The following is a 17,823-nucleotide window of genomic DNA, read 5'->3' as shown; positions in this document are numbered from 1 at the left end:
TTCAGCAGAATAACATGCTTCATGTCACAAGTGAGCCTTTGGAAGAAGATTCAAGAGAAATCAGTCTTGAATTTTAAAGCCTTAAGAATAGCCAAGCTTTTGGAAGCCTCCAATGCTATGTTTCTCTAGAGTATGGCTTAGCAATGTGGCACTCAGATCTCAGTTCAAGTGCAGTCACATAAAAGATGTAGACAACATGAACTCAGAAAGAAGAGGTGGGAAAACCCCAAGGTATCCAGCAGTGAGCACTGCAGACAGAGAGCACTCTTGCTGATGATTCCTCATCCAAATTGTCTCAGAACCATGTGCTTTCAAAAGCAGGTGAAAACATTGTCACTTTTAGCTTCTAGACAGATCTAAAAACATATAAGAATAGCCTCTTCAATAACATTTATTTCTTTGATCCTTCCTCCAACATGTCAGAAAATAAAAGTCTTTAAAGCCAGGTGATAGCAAAGCTGCAAAAGGAGAACTCAAACCTGACACCTGCTGTAGCAGAGAAAATAGACACAATCTTTCCCTCAGAGCTTTCTTGTTTCCACCAAAATAAAACTGGTGAGATTCCCATGCCTGAATCTCCAACTTTTATTTTTGTAAAGGAGTAGGAAGAGTGAGGAAATCAGAAGAGGCTGCTAAACATTGACACAGATGAGTGTATGACACAGACATAATTGGCCCTGGAGGATTCCAGAGACAGAAAAACACTTACTCAAGAGTAACAGAGGAACCACAGGGACAGAATAGCCAAATTACTAATGATTGTGAGCAGCCTTGCATGTAAAAGGTCTCTGGGACAAGGACACCAGCATGTACCAACTATAATGCTAATCTTCAAACAGAGGTCCATGTGAGAGCCAGGGAAATACAAGTTTGCAAGCCTGGAATCTGGACTGTATTAATTAGTAGAAGCAATTAAAAAAAATAGCATTTATGGGCAATACATTTGATCTTTTGGGTAAGGATCAACTTGACATCTGCAAGGAGAGGTCCTGTGACACCCACCGCTTAATATTCTTTGGAGAAACCTGTAATTTTGTTGACATAATTAAGTTATTGCAAAAATTATTTTGATTACATTCTTCAGAAAATGTCTGTAAGGATTGAAATAGTCAAGAGACAAAGAGATATGGTGGTTTTCTGCAGGTGGCATAAAAAGTAGATAGGAATTAACTATTTTTTCTGATATAAAACCTATCAAAATGAAGCCATTAAAAAAAAATACTTTGCTTTTCACTACTAGGTAGTAGTACACCTGCAAACTCCCGACAAGGGCTCTTGATACAAAGGTTACATTTGTTCAGGAGAACTGAATGGTAAAAAGAGCCAGAGAGGATTAGTAAAGAGACAGAGATCAAGCTCAGAGAAGCCCCAAAGCTGAAAATGTATGACTGTGTTAGAAGGAAGTATCATATATGCTTGTGCTGCTCTCTCTCCCATAGTGGCCATAATCAGGCATTGAGGGAAGAATAATAAAATTGGACTAGATGGATTCTTGGTCTGAGCCAGTTCAGCCATTATTTGCGTGTTATTTTCTGTTAATAAGAATGGAAACATTGAAAGGAAACCTTGGAAATGAGTTCTCCCATATAGCACAGCAATTGAAAAAAAAAAGTAACAGAGAGGTTTTATTTCCCGGAAGAGAAGGAAATATAAGGAGGGGAGCTGTTTCAAAGATCAGCTTTCACCCATCTGAAAAATTCTGGGCAAGGCTTATGAACTCCAGGGAGAGAATCTGGCTCAAGCTTTGATAGCCAGGATACAGTTTAAGCAAAGGTTTTGAGATGACTCTGTAATTGCCCAATTAGCTCTTGCGTGCAAAGGGGATTCTCTTGCATTTATCCATATGCAGCAGGGCAGAAATCCAAAGCTTTCTGCCCACTGTGGATTTGCTCTTCCAATTCATTAGGATTAATTTCTTCACCACCCACACAATTCTCTGAATCTCTTCCTCCCCTCCTGCCCCATTGCCACCTGTCAAAGTTATAAAGATGATTGGTGCTTCTTAAAAGCAACACAGAACATCTTTATCCATCTATTTACTGGCAGATGCTTTCTCTGCCCCTCCTCCTTTTCTAGACTAGTTCTTTCCAAAAGCCTGCAGTCTGTCAAGCTGCCCCCAGAGCACATATGTGCATGTAGTGCTTAACCACATCACCTCCTGTAACCCCAGTGTGTAATGTAACTCTGTACCTATACCCCCTAAATCCTGGGTAGCATTTTATTTTGATAAGTCCCAAGTAAAACACAAGAATATTTTCAAATCTATTGGCCAGCAAATTAAATTATAACCTATGTAAACTGGTCAGCATAAAGACTTCAGGCTGATCCAGAGCAGTTGTTTTTATATCTAAAGCAGAGGATGAATTTTGGTGGATTTACATGCATGTAATCCTGTTGTTGAGTCATTGGACAGCACTAGGGCTGACTGTTTCTCCTTTGCTTCTTCATATCTCAGTCCAAAGCTTATACAGAGTCATGGGAAACAAGGGGGGGCATTAATCTTTCATGCTCTGGCTCATCTACCCCTGATCACTAACAGACTTCTTTTCAGAAAGGCTCTTGAATTATATTACTAGAAGTGCTCTGTAAATTAATTTGTTTGGGAAGAGCCATCTCTGATCCTGTTGGCATCACAGTACAACACAAAATCCTGGGAGTTTTCTTTCAGACTGGTTATCATGATAGCAACAGAAAGCCTGCACTTTCATTTTGAAAAGTCTGAGTGCTGGAAGAGTGCCTCTGACCCACAGTTCCCTTCAGTGCTGGAAGCTATCTGAACTTCATCAGGGGGGAGCAGAGGTAAAGTAGGAAGCCTCAATAAAGCATTTTGTTTTGAAACATCTATCATAGTCCTCAAAAAGAAGTTAGAGCATTTTCAGCAGCCACAACTGGAGAATTTTAAGAACAGTTTCACAATCATAACTCCACATTGAAATCTAAGAGTTTGCACAGCAACAAGTTACCTAATCATAGATTCATAGAATATCTCAAGTTGGAAGGGACCCATAAAGCTCATTAAGTCCAACTTCCTACTTCTCTCAGGACTACCTAAATCTAAACTGTAATGACTAAAAATGTTGTCCAGATGCTCCTTGAACTCTGGCAGTCTGGTGCTGTGGCCACTGTCCTGGGAAGCCTGTTCCAGTGACTGACCACCCTCTGAGTGAAGAACATTTTCCTAATGTTCAATTTGAACTTCCCTTGACACAGCTTCATCCCATTTCCTCATGTCCTAGAATCGGACAAGTCAGCCTCTCTGCATGCCAGAGCCTCAGCTGCAGAGCAGGAATAAGAGCCTTTTCCTTCTCCAGGGAAATACTGGGAAGTACACTAGAGAAGAGTGAGAATGGATTGCACACTGGAGTGGAGAAGGCTGAGCAGATCCCTCGGGTACCCTCCTGTTCCAGCACCTGCCACCTGCAACAGCAGCACAGCATGGAGATACTCCCATTTGCTTTAAACTGGCAAGTATTGTCAGCAGGGTGCAAAGCACAGCACTGCTCAGTGGGAGCTGATATATGCTGTGATGAAGCGCAGCCCTCTCATGCTACATTGTTCTCTTACCCACTATTTCTTATTCCTCAGTCCCTTGAACAATATCCACCGTGCTGCAACATGCATGTCTGTAATTTGCACGCGTCATCTTGAGTTGCTTGGGCTTTCCTGACAGAACTAAATGAATAGCAAATTGAGGCTGTCTTTCCCTCCTCCTTACTTCACTCTCCCTTTGCTTTTCTACATGCTGAATTAAAAAGCTTCCTCTGACTCAGATTTCAGTTGTCACATATTTCAGCAGTTTTCTCCTAGGAAGTCTGGATGCTAATAACAGAAATAGCAGATGCCTCTAAACACTTCATCTGCTATCTGCGGTCAAAGGGTAGTAAAGGCCAAGGCCAGGAGCAGGTGTGGTGGCTGACTGGTTGCAGAAAATCCCCACGCTCCGCAGGCAGGCTCTGGTGGGAAAGGAGGGGGACCACCACTCGCTGATTGACGGGAAGGCTGGGAACAGCTGCCAGGACAAGCAGGAGTCAGGTAGCAACACAGCATGTGTTCACCTGGGCACAGGTCAGGCAGCTAGCAGGATGCAGGGCTGCTCCCCCTCAGCCCACCACCCAAAACCCTTGTTGCTGAGTCCCATTCCTATGGGAGTCACGTAACCCAGATGCTAAAAAGTAGTTAGGATTTTAACTCCCGAACATCCCACAAATATCGCCTCCCGCCCCAACAAGAACATCTTACAGGTGAGATGGCTACAAGGCAAAGAGATTGAAGTGATTTGCTAGAAACGCAATTGAGATGGGAACTAGGACTAAAGCCTTGATATTTCTCTTTCTCAACATCCAGTGCTTTACCCAAAATGAAGTTTGATTGTTCTCGGCTCGGGTCCAAGGACATGCTTTGTTGGCAGCATGATACAATCTGTTTAGAGCGTTTTGATTCCCACATGTTCAAAGCACTTGTGATTTCCACAAAACATTGTGGTGTCATTGAACATGATGTTAAATTTGAACTGAAAGGAGGAAAAAATCTCCATCTATTATTACATGTAAATAAGAGTCAGTCTTCTAATATCATGCTATCTTAGTAGCAAACGGAGTAAGAGTAAGCTTGACCCTTGCTGTGCTAGTTAGTGGCAATCTATCATCAATTTACTGAGACAAAAAAGCGTCCTGTCAGAGCCATCGTAATTTCTTTCACTCTGCATGAAGATACCCTGGGGTAGAAGAAAGGTTGGAGAGGAACACAAGAGTACCTGAGGACCTAATGATGTCCTAGGGATCCTAAAGAGCACAGTTTGATTCACATGTATCATTGTGTCTTAATGGGTTCACTTACCTGCAATATCCAAGACTTTGCATTTTAAATGGTGGCAGGAAAGTGTAATATTGCCTAGACCAGAAATAAAGTGCTGGTGTCATTCCACTTCCACTAGAATAGTCCCAGATAGAAGGAGTCAGGTATCAGGTTCTCATGCCTGAATCCTCCCAACAGTAAGAAGTGCCTTGAGACAAGCTGAGTGATTTTCTTCTTTTTTCATGCCTACTCTTTGGTCTGTCTCTTCTCAGCCTCTCTTTTAGAACACAACTTCATCTGTCTCTCTGCTTCTAGAACAATGGTGAGCGGTGGCATACCACAGAGAATTAGTTGTGCCCTCCCGGATTTAACAGCCCCCCAAGTATCTTTCAAGGGAGCTAAATACTGAGTATGAGTGGCAGAACACTAAAGCCTTTCTGATTTCACTGATAAAACAGTTCTCCATGTTTCATGGGCAGTTCAGATGCTTGACATAAGGGGTATTGTGATGATTAATAATTAACTGGCTGGAGGCACTGAGAGCTCAAGGACAGATGCCTCCCATCTACAATCTCCTGAAGCTGAGGCTGCACTTTTCAGGAGGGAGGGAGGGGAGCTGGCAGGGTGAGAAGGTGACAAGGTTGGTGTGCCTCTGGAAGCCAGAAGACTTTTCAAAACACTTTGCCTTTTAACTCTCAGCGCAGAAGAAGGTATTATTCTGCACTTCTCCATGTGGCTTTCACTATCCCAGCCACTGTGGGACCAGAGCAGAAATGATCCCTGCCAATTCCTGGTGTCTACTCACCTAAATGAGATGCATCATTAGAAGCTACATTCGTGTACTTAATAGGCTTGAACATCAGTTTTAATGAGACACCTCTGAGATCTCAGGAGAGGTAACAGACAGCTTGAAACACGCTTCAAAGTCCTGTGGGTATGAGAAGTAGAATTCGAGTTCAGAGGTACCAAGTACAGGATTTTTAAGTACCTGATGTGTTAGAGACTATTAAATTGTTCTTTACACTAGCTTTAAAATTTCATCTGCATAAATTTCTTTGATCCACCAGTGGCTTTAACTGTATTAAAATTAGCCAGAACAGCAGCTGCAATAAGCATTGAACTGCATATCTCATAGTAGTTACAGATTACAAAGGGAATCCTTGAAGCATTTCAATAACATGCCATATTACACACAGCACTTAAAAAGCCACAGATAGATGTGTGAGCTTCCTTGCATAACTTTACTGCAGAGATGGATTTGGAAGGTTTAAATCCAGCTTGCTTCCTGCTTCCTTGCCTTTCTCTCAGGAGTGGAGGGTGTTTCAAAGAGCACTGAAAAAGTTCAAGTTTTAGTTGATCCTGTGGGGCTGAAAACTGAGAGATGTATAAGGGGTCTCTCCCTCTCCATCCCCCTTTTTTCTTACCTCCCAATTCAGCTCTCAGATGGCACGTTCCTTCCTATTTGCTCTGCCTGAATACAAGGGACAGAAGAGTACATACTCAGCAGTCAGGGGGATGTATGACCAATCAATTAACAGTGTGCTGGGATGAACACCCTTCTGTCCTCCCTTGCCCCACGAGGGGTGCCCTGGCTGCTTGCCTGGCTTTGCCAAGGCCATTGGCTACCATGATGCAGAGTGTCTCCTGCTAGCAGGACTCAGCCGAGAGAAGGAGACAAAATTTAACTGACAATAAACACAACGGGAATTTTCATGGATCCATATGATTTTTAATTCTTCCAGAGGTTTTTGCCCAGCAGAAGTCACAGCTCTTTTGTTTATATCACGAGACTTATAAGGAAAAAAAAGGATGTGCAGTACTTCCTTCTGGTCTCAAGAACACCTGAGCTTGGAATGAACCTATTTAATTTGCCCATGTTTCTTCTTGACTTACACGAATTAATCTATTCTCTTTCAGTTCAGTACAACCCAATCCTCACTACTCCATCCCCCAATATTCTCACAGTAGCAAGTACACAGGGCACAATGCTCCAGCAGCAGAAAATAGGTCTATTCCACATCCCAAAGAACTGCCAAAGAGAAGATAGCCAGCTGTCTTGGATAACGAGCAGCCATAAAAATTAGAGTGAACAGAAGTACAGCAAATGGCATGGTAATCAAGAACGATGACTGTTGGAACTGGGGACATATGGTGGGTGAATTTCAGCTTGGGTCACACATTTTTGGCTCTGGCCTCCATGGATTTCAAAACCTCTGGCACTGCCTTCCTGCCTTTCCACAATATGCCTCCACAACAGGGTTACCCTGAAGATGTGCTAGCTCTTGTGCTCTTAGTGCTGGGACAGTCTCAGAAAAAAGCTGCACAAGCGACTGACTCTCCAGATTAGAAAGCCAGCTAATGAGGGAGGGCAGAAGAGATCCTCTCAGGGCTACAAAGCCTAACATCTGTCTAAAAATGCCCTGAATGAAAACAAACCAATAGGAGGAGGGAAGAGCGAGGTTGGACTCTATTTCCCAGGAGGAGCAAGTGCTTTCTACTTGTACCTGAAAACCAAGAGCCCAGATACTTGTCCAGGAAGGTACAGATCAACTTTCTAACTGTCTCAGCTTGCCAGAAGGGATTTGCCTCTCCACTTGACTCAGAGGGAAGCAGCCTGGTCTCCCTATCATAGTGTATCTGGAGTCAGGCCTTCTCATTCCTTTGTGGTGGAGGAGGTTTGGAATAATATCAAATAGAGAATAGATTCATTTCATATAAAATACATGTTCAGTGAGCTAGAGAACAAGGTGAGTAACACTCTAGCTTGGCTTCAGCCTGGACAACCTCCTGGAACAGCTAGGATTCACTGAAAACATCCATTCTTCTGCTAAGTGAGTATTTCAGACAAACCTAAATGTTTTCACACGAGACACCCAGAACAACCAAATCCAGTTTCCTGCCATCTGCTTCTCTGGCAGACCTGTGTGAAGGGGCAGCTGCGTTTCAGTCCCTCAGAGATGGTAACCTGATTTCTGTCACTCCTGATGCATCAGTACACTATATTAGAATTCAAATGCAGAAGTACTACCGTTTCTTCTCCAGCACATAAGCAGTGCTCGTGTCAGAATCTCTGGGCATGTCATGCCATCTTGAATGCCCTAAAATAATCAAGACATCTCTACAAAGTTGATAGCTATGAAAGAGGATCAATGAGGGAAAATACCACAACTTTTCCTGAGAGGAAGCTACAGGTCAGATGGACATCATAAAATGTCCTTTGATAGCTGTGCTCAGGCAGCTAGTCAAGCCTTTAATTTTCTGGACAAGTGACTGGTTAAGAAAGCATCTCAGCCCTGCCTGAAAATACCTACAACCTAGAGCTCTTCTTATGCAACTACAGAGGGCTGAGGTGCTTGCCCCAAGTGCTGCCCAAGAGTACAGGTTAATGACAGAGGTAATGATTTATCAGATTAATCCCATGCTTAGCCTCTTGGTCCTCTCTTTCTGTCACTTCTCACATTCACCCGGCTAGTCCAGAGCTGGGGGAAATGACAAGTACAAGTCAACTGAAAAATTGTAAAACCATCTTCTCCAAGTAGTCCCGAGCAGAGCAAGACACACAGATGTGCCAAGAACAGATGCCTAGAAGGACATCATGTGCCTAGGGAAAGTTAACCTATGGCAAAGCCTGTAATTCACTCTAGAGGACTACATTGGGCTCCTCATGCACTTTAAACCCTGAGGCAGCAATCAGCATCCAGGAAGCTTTTTTTCTTGCATCAGTATCCAGTATAAGTCAATCACTAGCAGAAGATACTGAAGAGAACAGCAAAAGGATTGGTAGTTCCTCAAGGGTTTAAGTATGACCATATGGAAAGCACAGTAACAGATCCATGCCTGAAGGTTCAGCAAACCATGTTATCAACAGAGTTTACACTGTGCCAGAACCTCCCTCTGGATCTATCAGTAGTCACATGGCATTTGAACCATGTGTTGACACACACGATGAAGGCACTAGACAGACTGAAATGCTTTCACCATTTCTAGCATCAGACACTAGTCTCTGTAGATCAGCATTCCTACATATCAGAGATAATTTGTAACTCCCAGCATTTCTTCTTCCCTTATCATTGCTTTTCCAGATGCCTTCAGATTAATTGCTTAAAAATTAAGTTATCAATTAAAGCAATTTTCCAGTCTTAGGATGTAGCCTCATATTTTTTTCTGAGAAGTCTCACAGATTTATGTGCTGATAGATAAAGCTCTGAAGTGAGGAGCTATCTACTTTCACTGTTCTGGATCTTTCCCACTCAAGAACATCCAGTGTTTGCCTAGAACAATATCAATTATTTTTTTCTTTCCTTTTTTTTTTGAAAGAATAATCAGACTTATGAATTTGTTTCTTTTCTTCCTCAGCAGAAATAGAGATTTTATGTATTGATTGGTCTCTGCCTCGCTCCCCAGCTTCAGCTACGTCATCTTGGCATAATGACAGGAACAAGAGAGACTGAAACAAACAGAGAATTAGAATAAGGGCAACTCAGGTCACTAACGTAGCTTTCAGCCCTAGGACACCCATTTAAATTCAGTTCATTGCACTAATGCACAACTATATACCTGCCTATCACCACACTTGGAAACAGATCTGACAGCTGTTCCAACTTAGTAGCTCTGCTTCTACCACTAATGCTCAGCTCTCCACAGCAGAAGCTCCCACTGCATGTATAACAGTCCCCATGGGCTGCCTGAGTAGGAAGCTGAATGACCAGCTGAGCCATGACACCAGAGCAGCTCAACCTATACACCAGGGATGGGTACAAACCCCAGAAGGGTCTGCTTTGCTACCGCCAGCATAAATTTATTGGTTAGGAGAGCGACAGTCTCCAGGAGTGTCAACACATCAACTTTCATCAATACTAAGAGGGGTTTGTTTGGTTTGGGGGTTTGTTTGTTTGTTTGTTCTAAAGAATAGCCAAGTAACATTACGAACCTTGACAGCCTAGTGAGCCAGAGGCTAAGTCTTGCTGACAGAAAGTGTCATGTTCTAAAAGGAGTTTGCCTTGCTGTTAGGGGAAAGCCCAAAAAACACCAGAGAAAAATCACTGGAAACCAGCTTCCATATGGTTTCAAGAGGAAGCAATCATATCTCTCAGAGCTGCTCAGAGCCAGGCCAGGGGATTATGACTTTGCCTTTAGATGGGGTTAAAGAACAACTTCCAAAAGCAAAAAGTATCCCTGTATCTTCTGTATCTCTGGATTTGAGCTGACCTTACTTTGAGCCCCTGGGCTTACACCTGAAATTTTGCCCATAAGAATTCTGGCCACCTTGAAATAAGTGCTTTAAAGACATCAAGTCAGATTGTCATCTGCAGGAACTGACTCAAGAGCACTGATGTGGGAACTGTGGGCTAGTGACAGGATCTGTGAAGATTTGCTCCAGAAGCAGAGTTCACACATTTTTTTTTGCAGCTTTCCTAGGCTCTCCTCACTCATAAGAATTTCTTATATTTGCTGATGTAAAGGAGAGCATGTTGTGGACAAGTTTTCCTAAGGCATGCAGGACTAGCAGAAGTGAGAACTCCTGTGTTGCCCTGGATGAGTCAGTTCAAGTCAGTCCACTGGGCAACAGAGCACTGGTTCAGTGAGCTTGCTGATGGGATAAATGCTGTAGCTGGAGATAGCAATGCTCTGGGTACAGTCAAGAGACAGCACTTACAACATCTCATGCATAAGCATACAGTAGCCAGCTAAAGGACTGCAGTACTGGAGAAGGTCTGCCATAACATGGACAGGTAGCCAGCTTGTCACCCTGACAACATCAAAAGCCACTCTTCCCCTGATGGATAACACATCTCCAGGCTGTTGCTAAGACAACAAAAATCCATTTATTATGCATAAATGGGCACACTTCATTGCTGGACTTATTAATGCAGGCCATGCCACTTATTCTTTAGCTTCTTAATTGGTTTAAATGAGATGACATATTTGGATTCCTGCTTCTTGAAGGAATGGTCTCAGCTGCCGCTCAGTGTGTTAGTTTTTTATCTTTTCTTCCTCCAATTGATTTCCTCTCTCCAAATACACAAGAGAGAAGGGATGTCTAGTTGCATTTCATCATCTTCTCACAGGCTTGAAGCAGGCACTGACTACAATACAGTACTCAGAATCACCAAACTGCTTTCCTTTTCCTCTCCTCTTGAGTTCAAGCAGGGCAAGGGAGCAATCCCACTCTATGACTAGCCTGCCTTAGGTCAGCCTGTTGTCACTCAAATTAAATTGATGCAGTCTAGGAGGAAAAGAGAAGCAGAAGCAAAGTCTAGCTTTCCTCACCTGCACACACAGCCTGCCAGGCTGCTCAGCCTGATTTATTTGAAACCTCTAATATACTGCCACCAGATTTGCCATAACAGTTTTTTTAATGATTAGTATTTTTTTTCTTCGAAGTTGAGAACATTTGCACTGGGAAATGCTGCATCTAAGAAAATTGAAGCAGTCTGATATCTCTCATATCCTGGGCTCAGGACTCTGCTGACATCAGTGAGAGCAGCTTTCTCTGCCTCCTCTCATTTGCAGCAGTAGTCTGTCTGATCTCTCTCACCTTTAGCCAAGAGTCTTCCCAGAGAGGTTTTGGGCCCATAATAGAAAACATCATAGTATGATACCTGAGTGATTATGAACCCTGAACCTATTATGCAGCATACACATAGTGTAACAGTCTAAACTCAGACCTACAAAACAAACAAACAAAAAAACCCCAACCAGCCTAACCAAACCAAAAACCAGCACAGAAGGACAAATCAAAGCTCTAGGAATGTACATAAAACAAGCATCTGAGATATACCTGATCCCTCACACTACCACCTTTGAGTAGCACTACATTTGACTGCTCTTAGAGACAAAGACTGTTCAGCACTCATGTTAGACAAGCTATAGCACTGTGAGGAGCCCATTTCTAGGCACCAGGCACCTGTTATCTCACCATTCTGTTTTGTCAGTACCCTGCACTTGATAGGTTTTGAAGACAGCAGAATGAATAAAGCTCTCGATAAAGTGATAAAATTAAATTTCAAGGACAAAACCTTCCCCTTTCCCTTCAGGAATTTAAGGATTTATCTTTGAGCATAGACCTACAACAAGCCTGTGAAGAAGATAAAACAGCCCAGATCTTCCTTAGCCAGTTCTTACTTGTGGAAGTGGGAATTCTAGTCATTTTTGTGACAGGCCACAGAATAAATAAGAGTATGATGCCCTTCCAAGAACATGGCAAACTTTTGAGTGAACAGTGTGTTTTGGAGAACTGAAATGATTCAGGTTTGGCAAATAATTTTGGCCACTGTTGAATGGCAAATATTTTAAAGAGAGTAAAACCATTTCACTTAATGTGTATGTATATATATTAAGAGTTGCCAGAATTTAATGAAAATCTCACAAAAGCAATATTTTGGATTTTGCTCTTTATTTCTTAAATACATTCACTTTGGCCAGCATGTGAAGGAGGAAAAAGAAAGAAGAGATCCTAGTGACTTAATCTTTTAAGACCACAAATTCTTCTGTTGACTTAGAGCATCTCTTCAGCTCATCACAGCAGGAAAGTTCACAGCTTTCAACCTACTTGACAAAAATTTCCTCTTGCTTTCCATGTGGCAGGTGATGCTGCACTTCTCCACACACAGCAGCTCACAAACAACTAACAAGTAGTGCAGAGATGGGGCCACCACCTGCACTAGGATTTTTCTCTCTTCTGGCTAAGTGAGCTGAGAGCATCTGAGACCTTTACCTACAGTAATCATAAACACACTGACATTTTTTCTGAGTAATTACACTTATTCTTTCCTCCAGAGAGATAATAACATGTTCCATGGTCTAGTTAGTGCTTAAAACAATCACTTAACAGAATGAAGTGCTCTGCTTTCAATCCTATTGCCGCTTCTATAACAGACTCAAAGGGTTCTTATGTCCTGAAACTAGAGGCACAAAACATCTCTATTCTTTCAGTTTGAAAGCATCTCAGTCTCTCTTTTTCACTTGCATAGGAAGCCAGAAAGCGTTGTAGGATGCTAAGTCTCTGCTGCTTTTCAACAGTACACACAGGTCATCACCTCCAAATCACATGTGAGCAATGGCTGTTAAAGCAAATTGCTGAAAATGACAGAGCTGAAAAGTGCAAAAGGAAAAGTAACTCCCACCTCCATAATGCTATTTTATATCAGAGAAGTTAGCTTTAAGTACTGATGTTTCAAACATTTATTCTGTGGCCACACAGACCCTCTAGATTTATGCCTTTCCTCACAGATAGCTGATGTATCCTCTTCTACACAGGGACTCTTAGAAACTACATGCATGACTTTTAGCTTTTATATCCTCAGCTCTAAATACCACCCCTACCTCAAACACAGCCTGCTTTCCATGATATCAAAAAAAACCCAAAGCAGGGGCCTTTTTTACTGCTGTGGATTCAAGAATGCTATTGGGTTTGTTTTTATGTCAGGTCCACTTGGATGATCCACTCAGTGGTGTGGTGGAGAAGTCAAATCAATAGCACCATCAGTGAAGCAAGACCCTGGTCAGTCACCTGCAAGGCCATCCTTTGCCATCAGCCTTCAGCCATTTAGCTGGAGAATTATATAAATTATATAAAGAACTGAAAGAATATGAGAGGACCATTATAAATATTTACATTTTGATTGCCTTCTGAAGTTGGAAGTCACTGGGAAAAGTCTCAGAGTTGGTGCATCTACAGTGACCTGACAAGTAATGTCAGTGGACTCAATGCAGTAACAGTGGGACAAGGCTGAGAAAGAGATACCCCTCTCATCCAAGTTATATAAATTATATAAAGAACTGAAAGAATATGAGAGGACCATTATAAATATTTACATTTTGATTGCCTTCTGAAGTTGGAAGTCACTGGGAAAAGTCTCAGAGTTGGTGCATCTACAGTGACCTGACAAGTAATGTCAGTGGACTCAATGCAGTAACAGTGGGACAAGGCTGAGAAAGAGATACCCCTCTCATCCAAGCAGGCCCTACACGTCCCTGGTTTTTTTTTGCCTCTCCTTCTCCTCTGCAGCACATTTAAGGGGCTCATTTTCCCCAGCAAGACTAAACAAAAATGCCAGTAAATCAAAACAACAGTTGTGTGTTATCAGCTGCAAAGACAGTGAAATTTCAGGACAAGCTTATCTGTAATAAAAGAGGGACAGCAGTGATATGAATATCTTTGCTTTTAATATGACAGCATGATTGTGCTATGCAATGAGCTGAAAATATTATGAAAGCCCCCAACTTGAATCTCCGCCAAGCAAACTATTTTTAGTGGAATGTGTTTAGCTTGTTTGTTAAAGATTTAAACCCAGGCAATAATTGCAGTTACTCTTCTGCCTGATTTAAGTAGGCAACATTTATTAATGTACAGTGATTAAGTCCACTATTCCAAAGTAAGTCACAAAGACTTAAAATTATGAGGAAACAGGATGGTAACCTGGCTGAAGAAATTGAACCCTGTGATCCAAGTAAGATCTGTTCCATCAGAAATAGCTTGTTGGGGTGGACTAGACGGAAGAGAGCTGCAAGTTATGAAAGGGAATTTGATTGGTCCCTCTGAAGGCAAAGTAATAACTGACTGATCAGAACAAACTCTGTCATAGATTTTATAGACCCAGCTATTTCTTGCAGGTCTCCAACCGGCAGTTGGTTTAAAGTAAGTCCATGCAAGAGCTGGATTCAGGTTGGTTAAGAGATTTACCCATGATCAAACCCCTGATCCATGTTGTTATTCTGTGTTCACACTTACACATTCATCAGAATTCAGTATCCTGCATATCTACTCTTTAAAATGTCCTTGTTGAGCAGCAGATTTCTCCTGGCCTGTCTGTTTAGCTAGTGTACAGGTGTGTACAAGCTCTTTGGCAAGAGATATACCAGGATATAACCACTCCTGTGTGCTGGGGGATGAGGGAAGTTTGCTTTTGATAACAATATTCTGAGCACTTGGAATACCCAGTGTTTTTTGCTCCATTATATTATGCTAAAGAAAAATAAGTCTACAAACAGATCTACCTGCTTCAGCTGTTTGAACAAAACACCTCATTAAATAGCAGATTTTTTTTTTCCTAAAGAAGCCTGGTACACATCCAATGGGTAAAAGGATGAATGGGTATAATCTTTCAACACACAAGACTACACAGAGTGGGTGTTTCATAGCCGCACAAAGCCCATAATTGAACTTCTGCCCTAGGGATAAGTTTTCCTGCAGTGTAAGTACTTCCAGATGCCATATGGGGGTCATGTTCTTTGTCAGGAAAGCAGAGCTTTACATCCAGTTAATTGTTGTCCCTAGCTGTCTTTTTTCTGCTTTTGCTTTTCTTTTCTATTGAGGCTAGTTTTCCAACAGTCATTCAAGCAAATGTGCTCATTTCCCAGTTCCCCCGCAATTCCCGACCACAGTGTAACAAAGTGCAGATTTTGCATGGCTACATTCCAAACTTCGTGGTGATAAAATCATAGCAGCAATGGAAAAGCATGTAGCCTCAATAATCATAATGTAGGACGTGAGCTAGAGGTGACTCAGTGGTAGTCAAACAGATGCTACATGAAAATAGAATGGTTTCTGTGTACAGACTGGTTAACCCATAGAGTTAGTACTCACACATGAAGGTTTTCATGGATTGCTGTGCAGCAAAAACTACTCTGTCTGAATTAAACTGATGATCTCAATTCAGTTCACTGTGTCTGTGTGTCCATCTCAGAACACAGTGACCATGATCAGCAAGTCCTTTATCCCATAATTCCTTTGGGCTTCATCTTTGGTTTCAATCACATATTAAAAGGTAAAGACCGTGTCCATCCAGTATCTGGATCTCTCCAGCTCAGTGGTGAAATATTCACTGGTTTGAGTTGGATCAGCAGTGGCTGAGAGAGGATAGTTCAGACCATAGTCTGCTGCAGAAAAAACTAAAAATATTGCAAGGAAGACAGTGGATGTAATAAAAGGGCAACTTCTTTATTTTCCTCAAAGTATTAATGATAAATTCCTATGTGTACATTTGCAATGCCAGTCCCTTGTTACCAAGCACTAGCTACCACCTGCTTGGGCTACCAGACCTGTTGGATTAAGAACAACTTGGGTGAGTTCACAGTTCAGGGTGCCAAGCAACTGACCATTAAACACTCACGACCAAAGTCTTGGGAAGGATCTTACACCAACTTGCTCAACTTTACCATTAATAGCTCTGGAAGAGGCAGCTTCAGTCCACTGTAGTTCTGCTTTTCAGACTGTCTATCAATACAGATACAGTCCTACCTAAGTAGCCCTTACCACTCACTCTTCCCTCAGAAAACAACTCAGCAGTTTTAGCCCACAAGAGATCCCTTAATCTTTGTAATAAGAAGAGGTTTGACTTTTACAGCAACCCACTCCTAATCTCTTTGTGTCTATTCTCTGGATTCCCCCAACAGGGAAGCCCACACTATTCTGTGGGCTTCCTGGTAAAATTTGTCACTGCCTGATGCTACAAAGCAAATGTATGCTGTAATCTTAAAGGTCTGGAGCTAAATATTTAGAGCTCAGTCAGCACTTGGGCCTCATAGGAGTTGTATATTCCCCAGAAAAGTTCACTAAATTTGTGGAAACCTGAAAACTACTTTTATCCTTATTTGGTAAACAAAAACCAGAGGGGAAGTACACGATGATCAAAATGGTCCTCATCTGAACATGCCTCTCCTAAGCTTCTGTCAGACCACCAAACAAATAGGTTGTGCCAAGCATTCTTCTCTTTGGGGGCTTGTGCCAAGATTTGGACCTTCTGATTTGTTAGTACAGGTAACATCCACTCACATTCCCCCTTGTAAGAGGAGGTCAAGGAAAACCACTTGCCACCCTGTGAACTTCCAGGAAATACTACTGAGCTTCATGCACCTGTGCTCCTCCCTGTGCTGAAACTTCACCAGTTCAGACAATTTCTTACTCCTGTTGTTGCAATTAACCTTCAGATAAAATTATTAACTACTTAATCTTATGCATGTGAAGGATTGATCCAATTTATTAGCCTAGAAACTATGTCCTCACTGCAATTCTACATCTGTTTCTCCTCCCTAGATGAAATCCTGACCCCTTCCCCCCAGCCTGGCAGTGCTTACTTGCTCAGAATTAAAGGGCAATTATCTCCAACAAAGACAGAGGTGATCACATCTCCTCCCTTAACTGGGACACTGAAAATGAAAAAGTCCTCTCCTCACCCAATGCTGCTTCTGAAAGATCCTGCAGAAAATTGGGCCCAATACCTGTTATCTGGCCCAATGTGCTAATCATTTTTTTAAAAAGAGCTGGGGTCAGCATCGTCTCTGACATGACATGCTTAGATGAGGAGTTGGGGCAAGGAGAAGGGAATCAGCATCTCTGGGGATCTGTGCTTGGCTCCTCTTCGTACAATGCCTGCCTCCAACCATGAACTCCCACCCAGCACCACTGCCCCACAGTCAGTACTGTTTCATACTCACCATGTCATAAACATTTAGAATCACTGGTTCATTTGCCATTGTTGATTGCAGTAGAGGCTGGATTAAAATCTTTCAGTCCCTGCCAGATGTGTGTTGATAACCCCAGGGTATGCTTTTACCCTGGGCCAGATAGAAGGAAATGTCTCATCCTACAGTCGCTGAAGGAAGAAGTGTGGAGGGAGGAGGAAAGAGGGAATTCTCGCGGTTGTGTGTGTGTGTGTGTGTGTGTCTATAAACTTGGTTGCAGGGAGGCAGGAAGGCTCGGGCTGAGTTTGTTGGTTGTCTAGGGCTTATTTTACCCGTCCACAGCTTGACAGATCCAAGGTTTCTTTCTAACTCTGTAGCGCACCTTGGGGTCTGTAGACTCATACAGCACTGTAACCAGGCACCGTCCAAGCTTGTAAATCCCGATCCACAGAAGACAGACTCGGAGCCCAAATATAAGCCCCCTTCTGGCACCGTGAGCAAGGCGGGCGGCAGTGTGTGAAGGGGATTTCTCGGCGTCCTTCTCGGCAGCGCGGCGTGCTGCTACAGCAGCATCTGCCAGCAGTACGCAATAAACCGGGGCGCCGAGCTCCCTCCCTGCCGAGC

The 17,823-nt window shown here is 42.6% G+C and overlaps 1 protein-coding gene across 1 annotated transcript in view; it reads right to left on the bottom strand.

Annotated features, from left to right (window-relative positions):
* The window catches only part of LOC103811686 (desumoylating isopeptidase 2-like), a 53,166-nt gene extending 35,877 nt beyond the window's left edge, over positions 1–17,289 (bottom strand). Inside the window, exon 1 of the mRNA XM_009084674.1 lies at positions 17,233–17,289. Coding sequence (XP_009082922.1) covers positions 17,233–17,271 — 39 coding nt within the window. The 5' untranslated portion in view covers positions 17,272–17,289. The remainder of the gene's footprint in view (positions 1–17,232) is intronic.
* Positions 17,290–17,823: the final 534 nt, after the last annotated feature.

The sequence above is a fragment of the Acanthisitta chloris genome, unplaced genomic scaffold (genome assembly GCF_000695815.1).
Source record: "Acanthisitta chloris isolate BGI_N310 unplaced genomic scaffold, ASM69581v1 scaffold581, whole genome shotgun sequence".
In the NCBI taxonomy this organism is placed as follows: domain Eukaryota; kingdom Metazoa; phylum Chordata; class Aves; order Passeriformes; family Acanthisittidae; genus Acanthisitta; species Acanthisitta chloris.
This window is presented reverse-complemented; position numbering and strand designations above follow the sequence as displayed.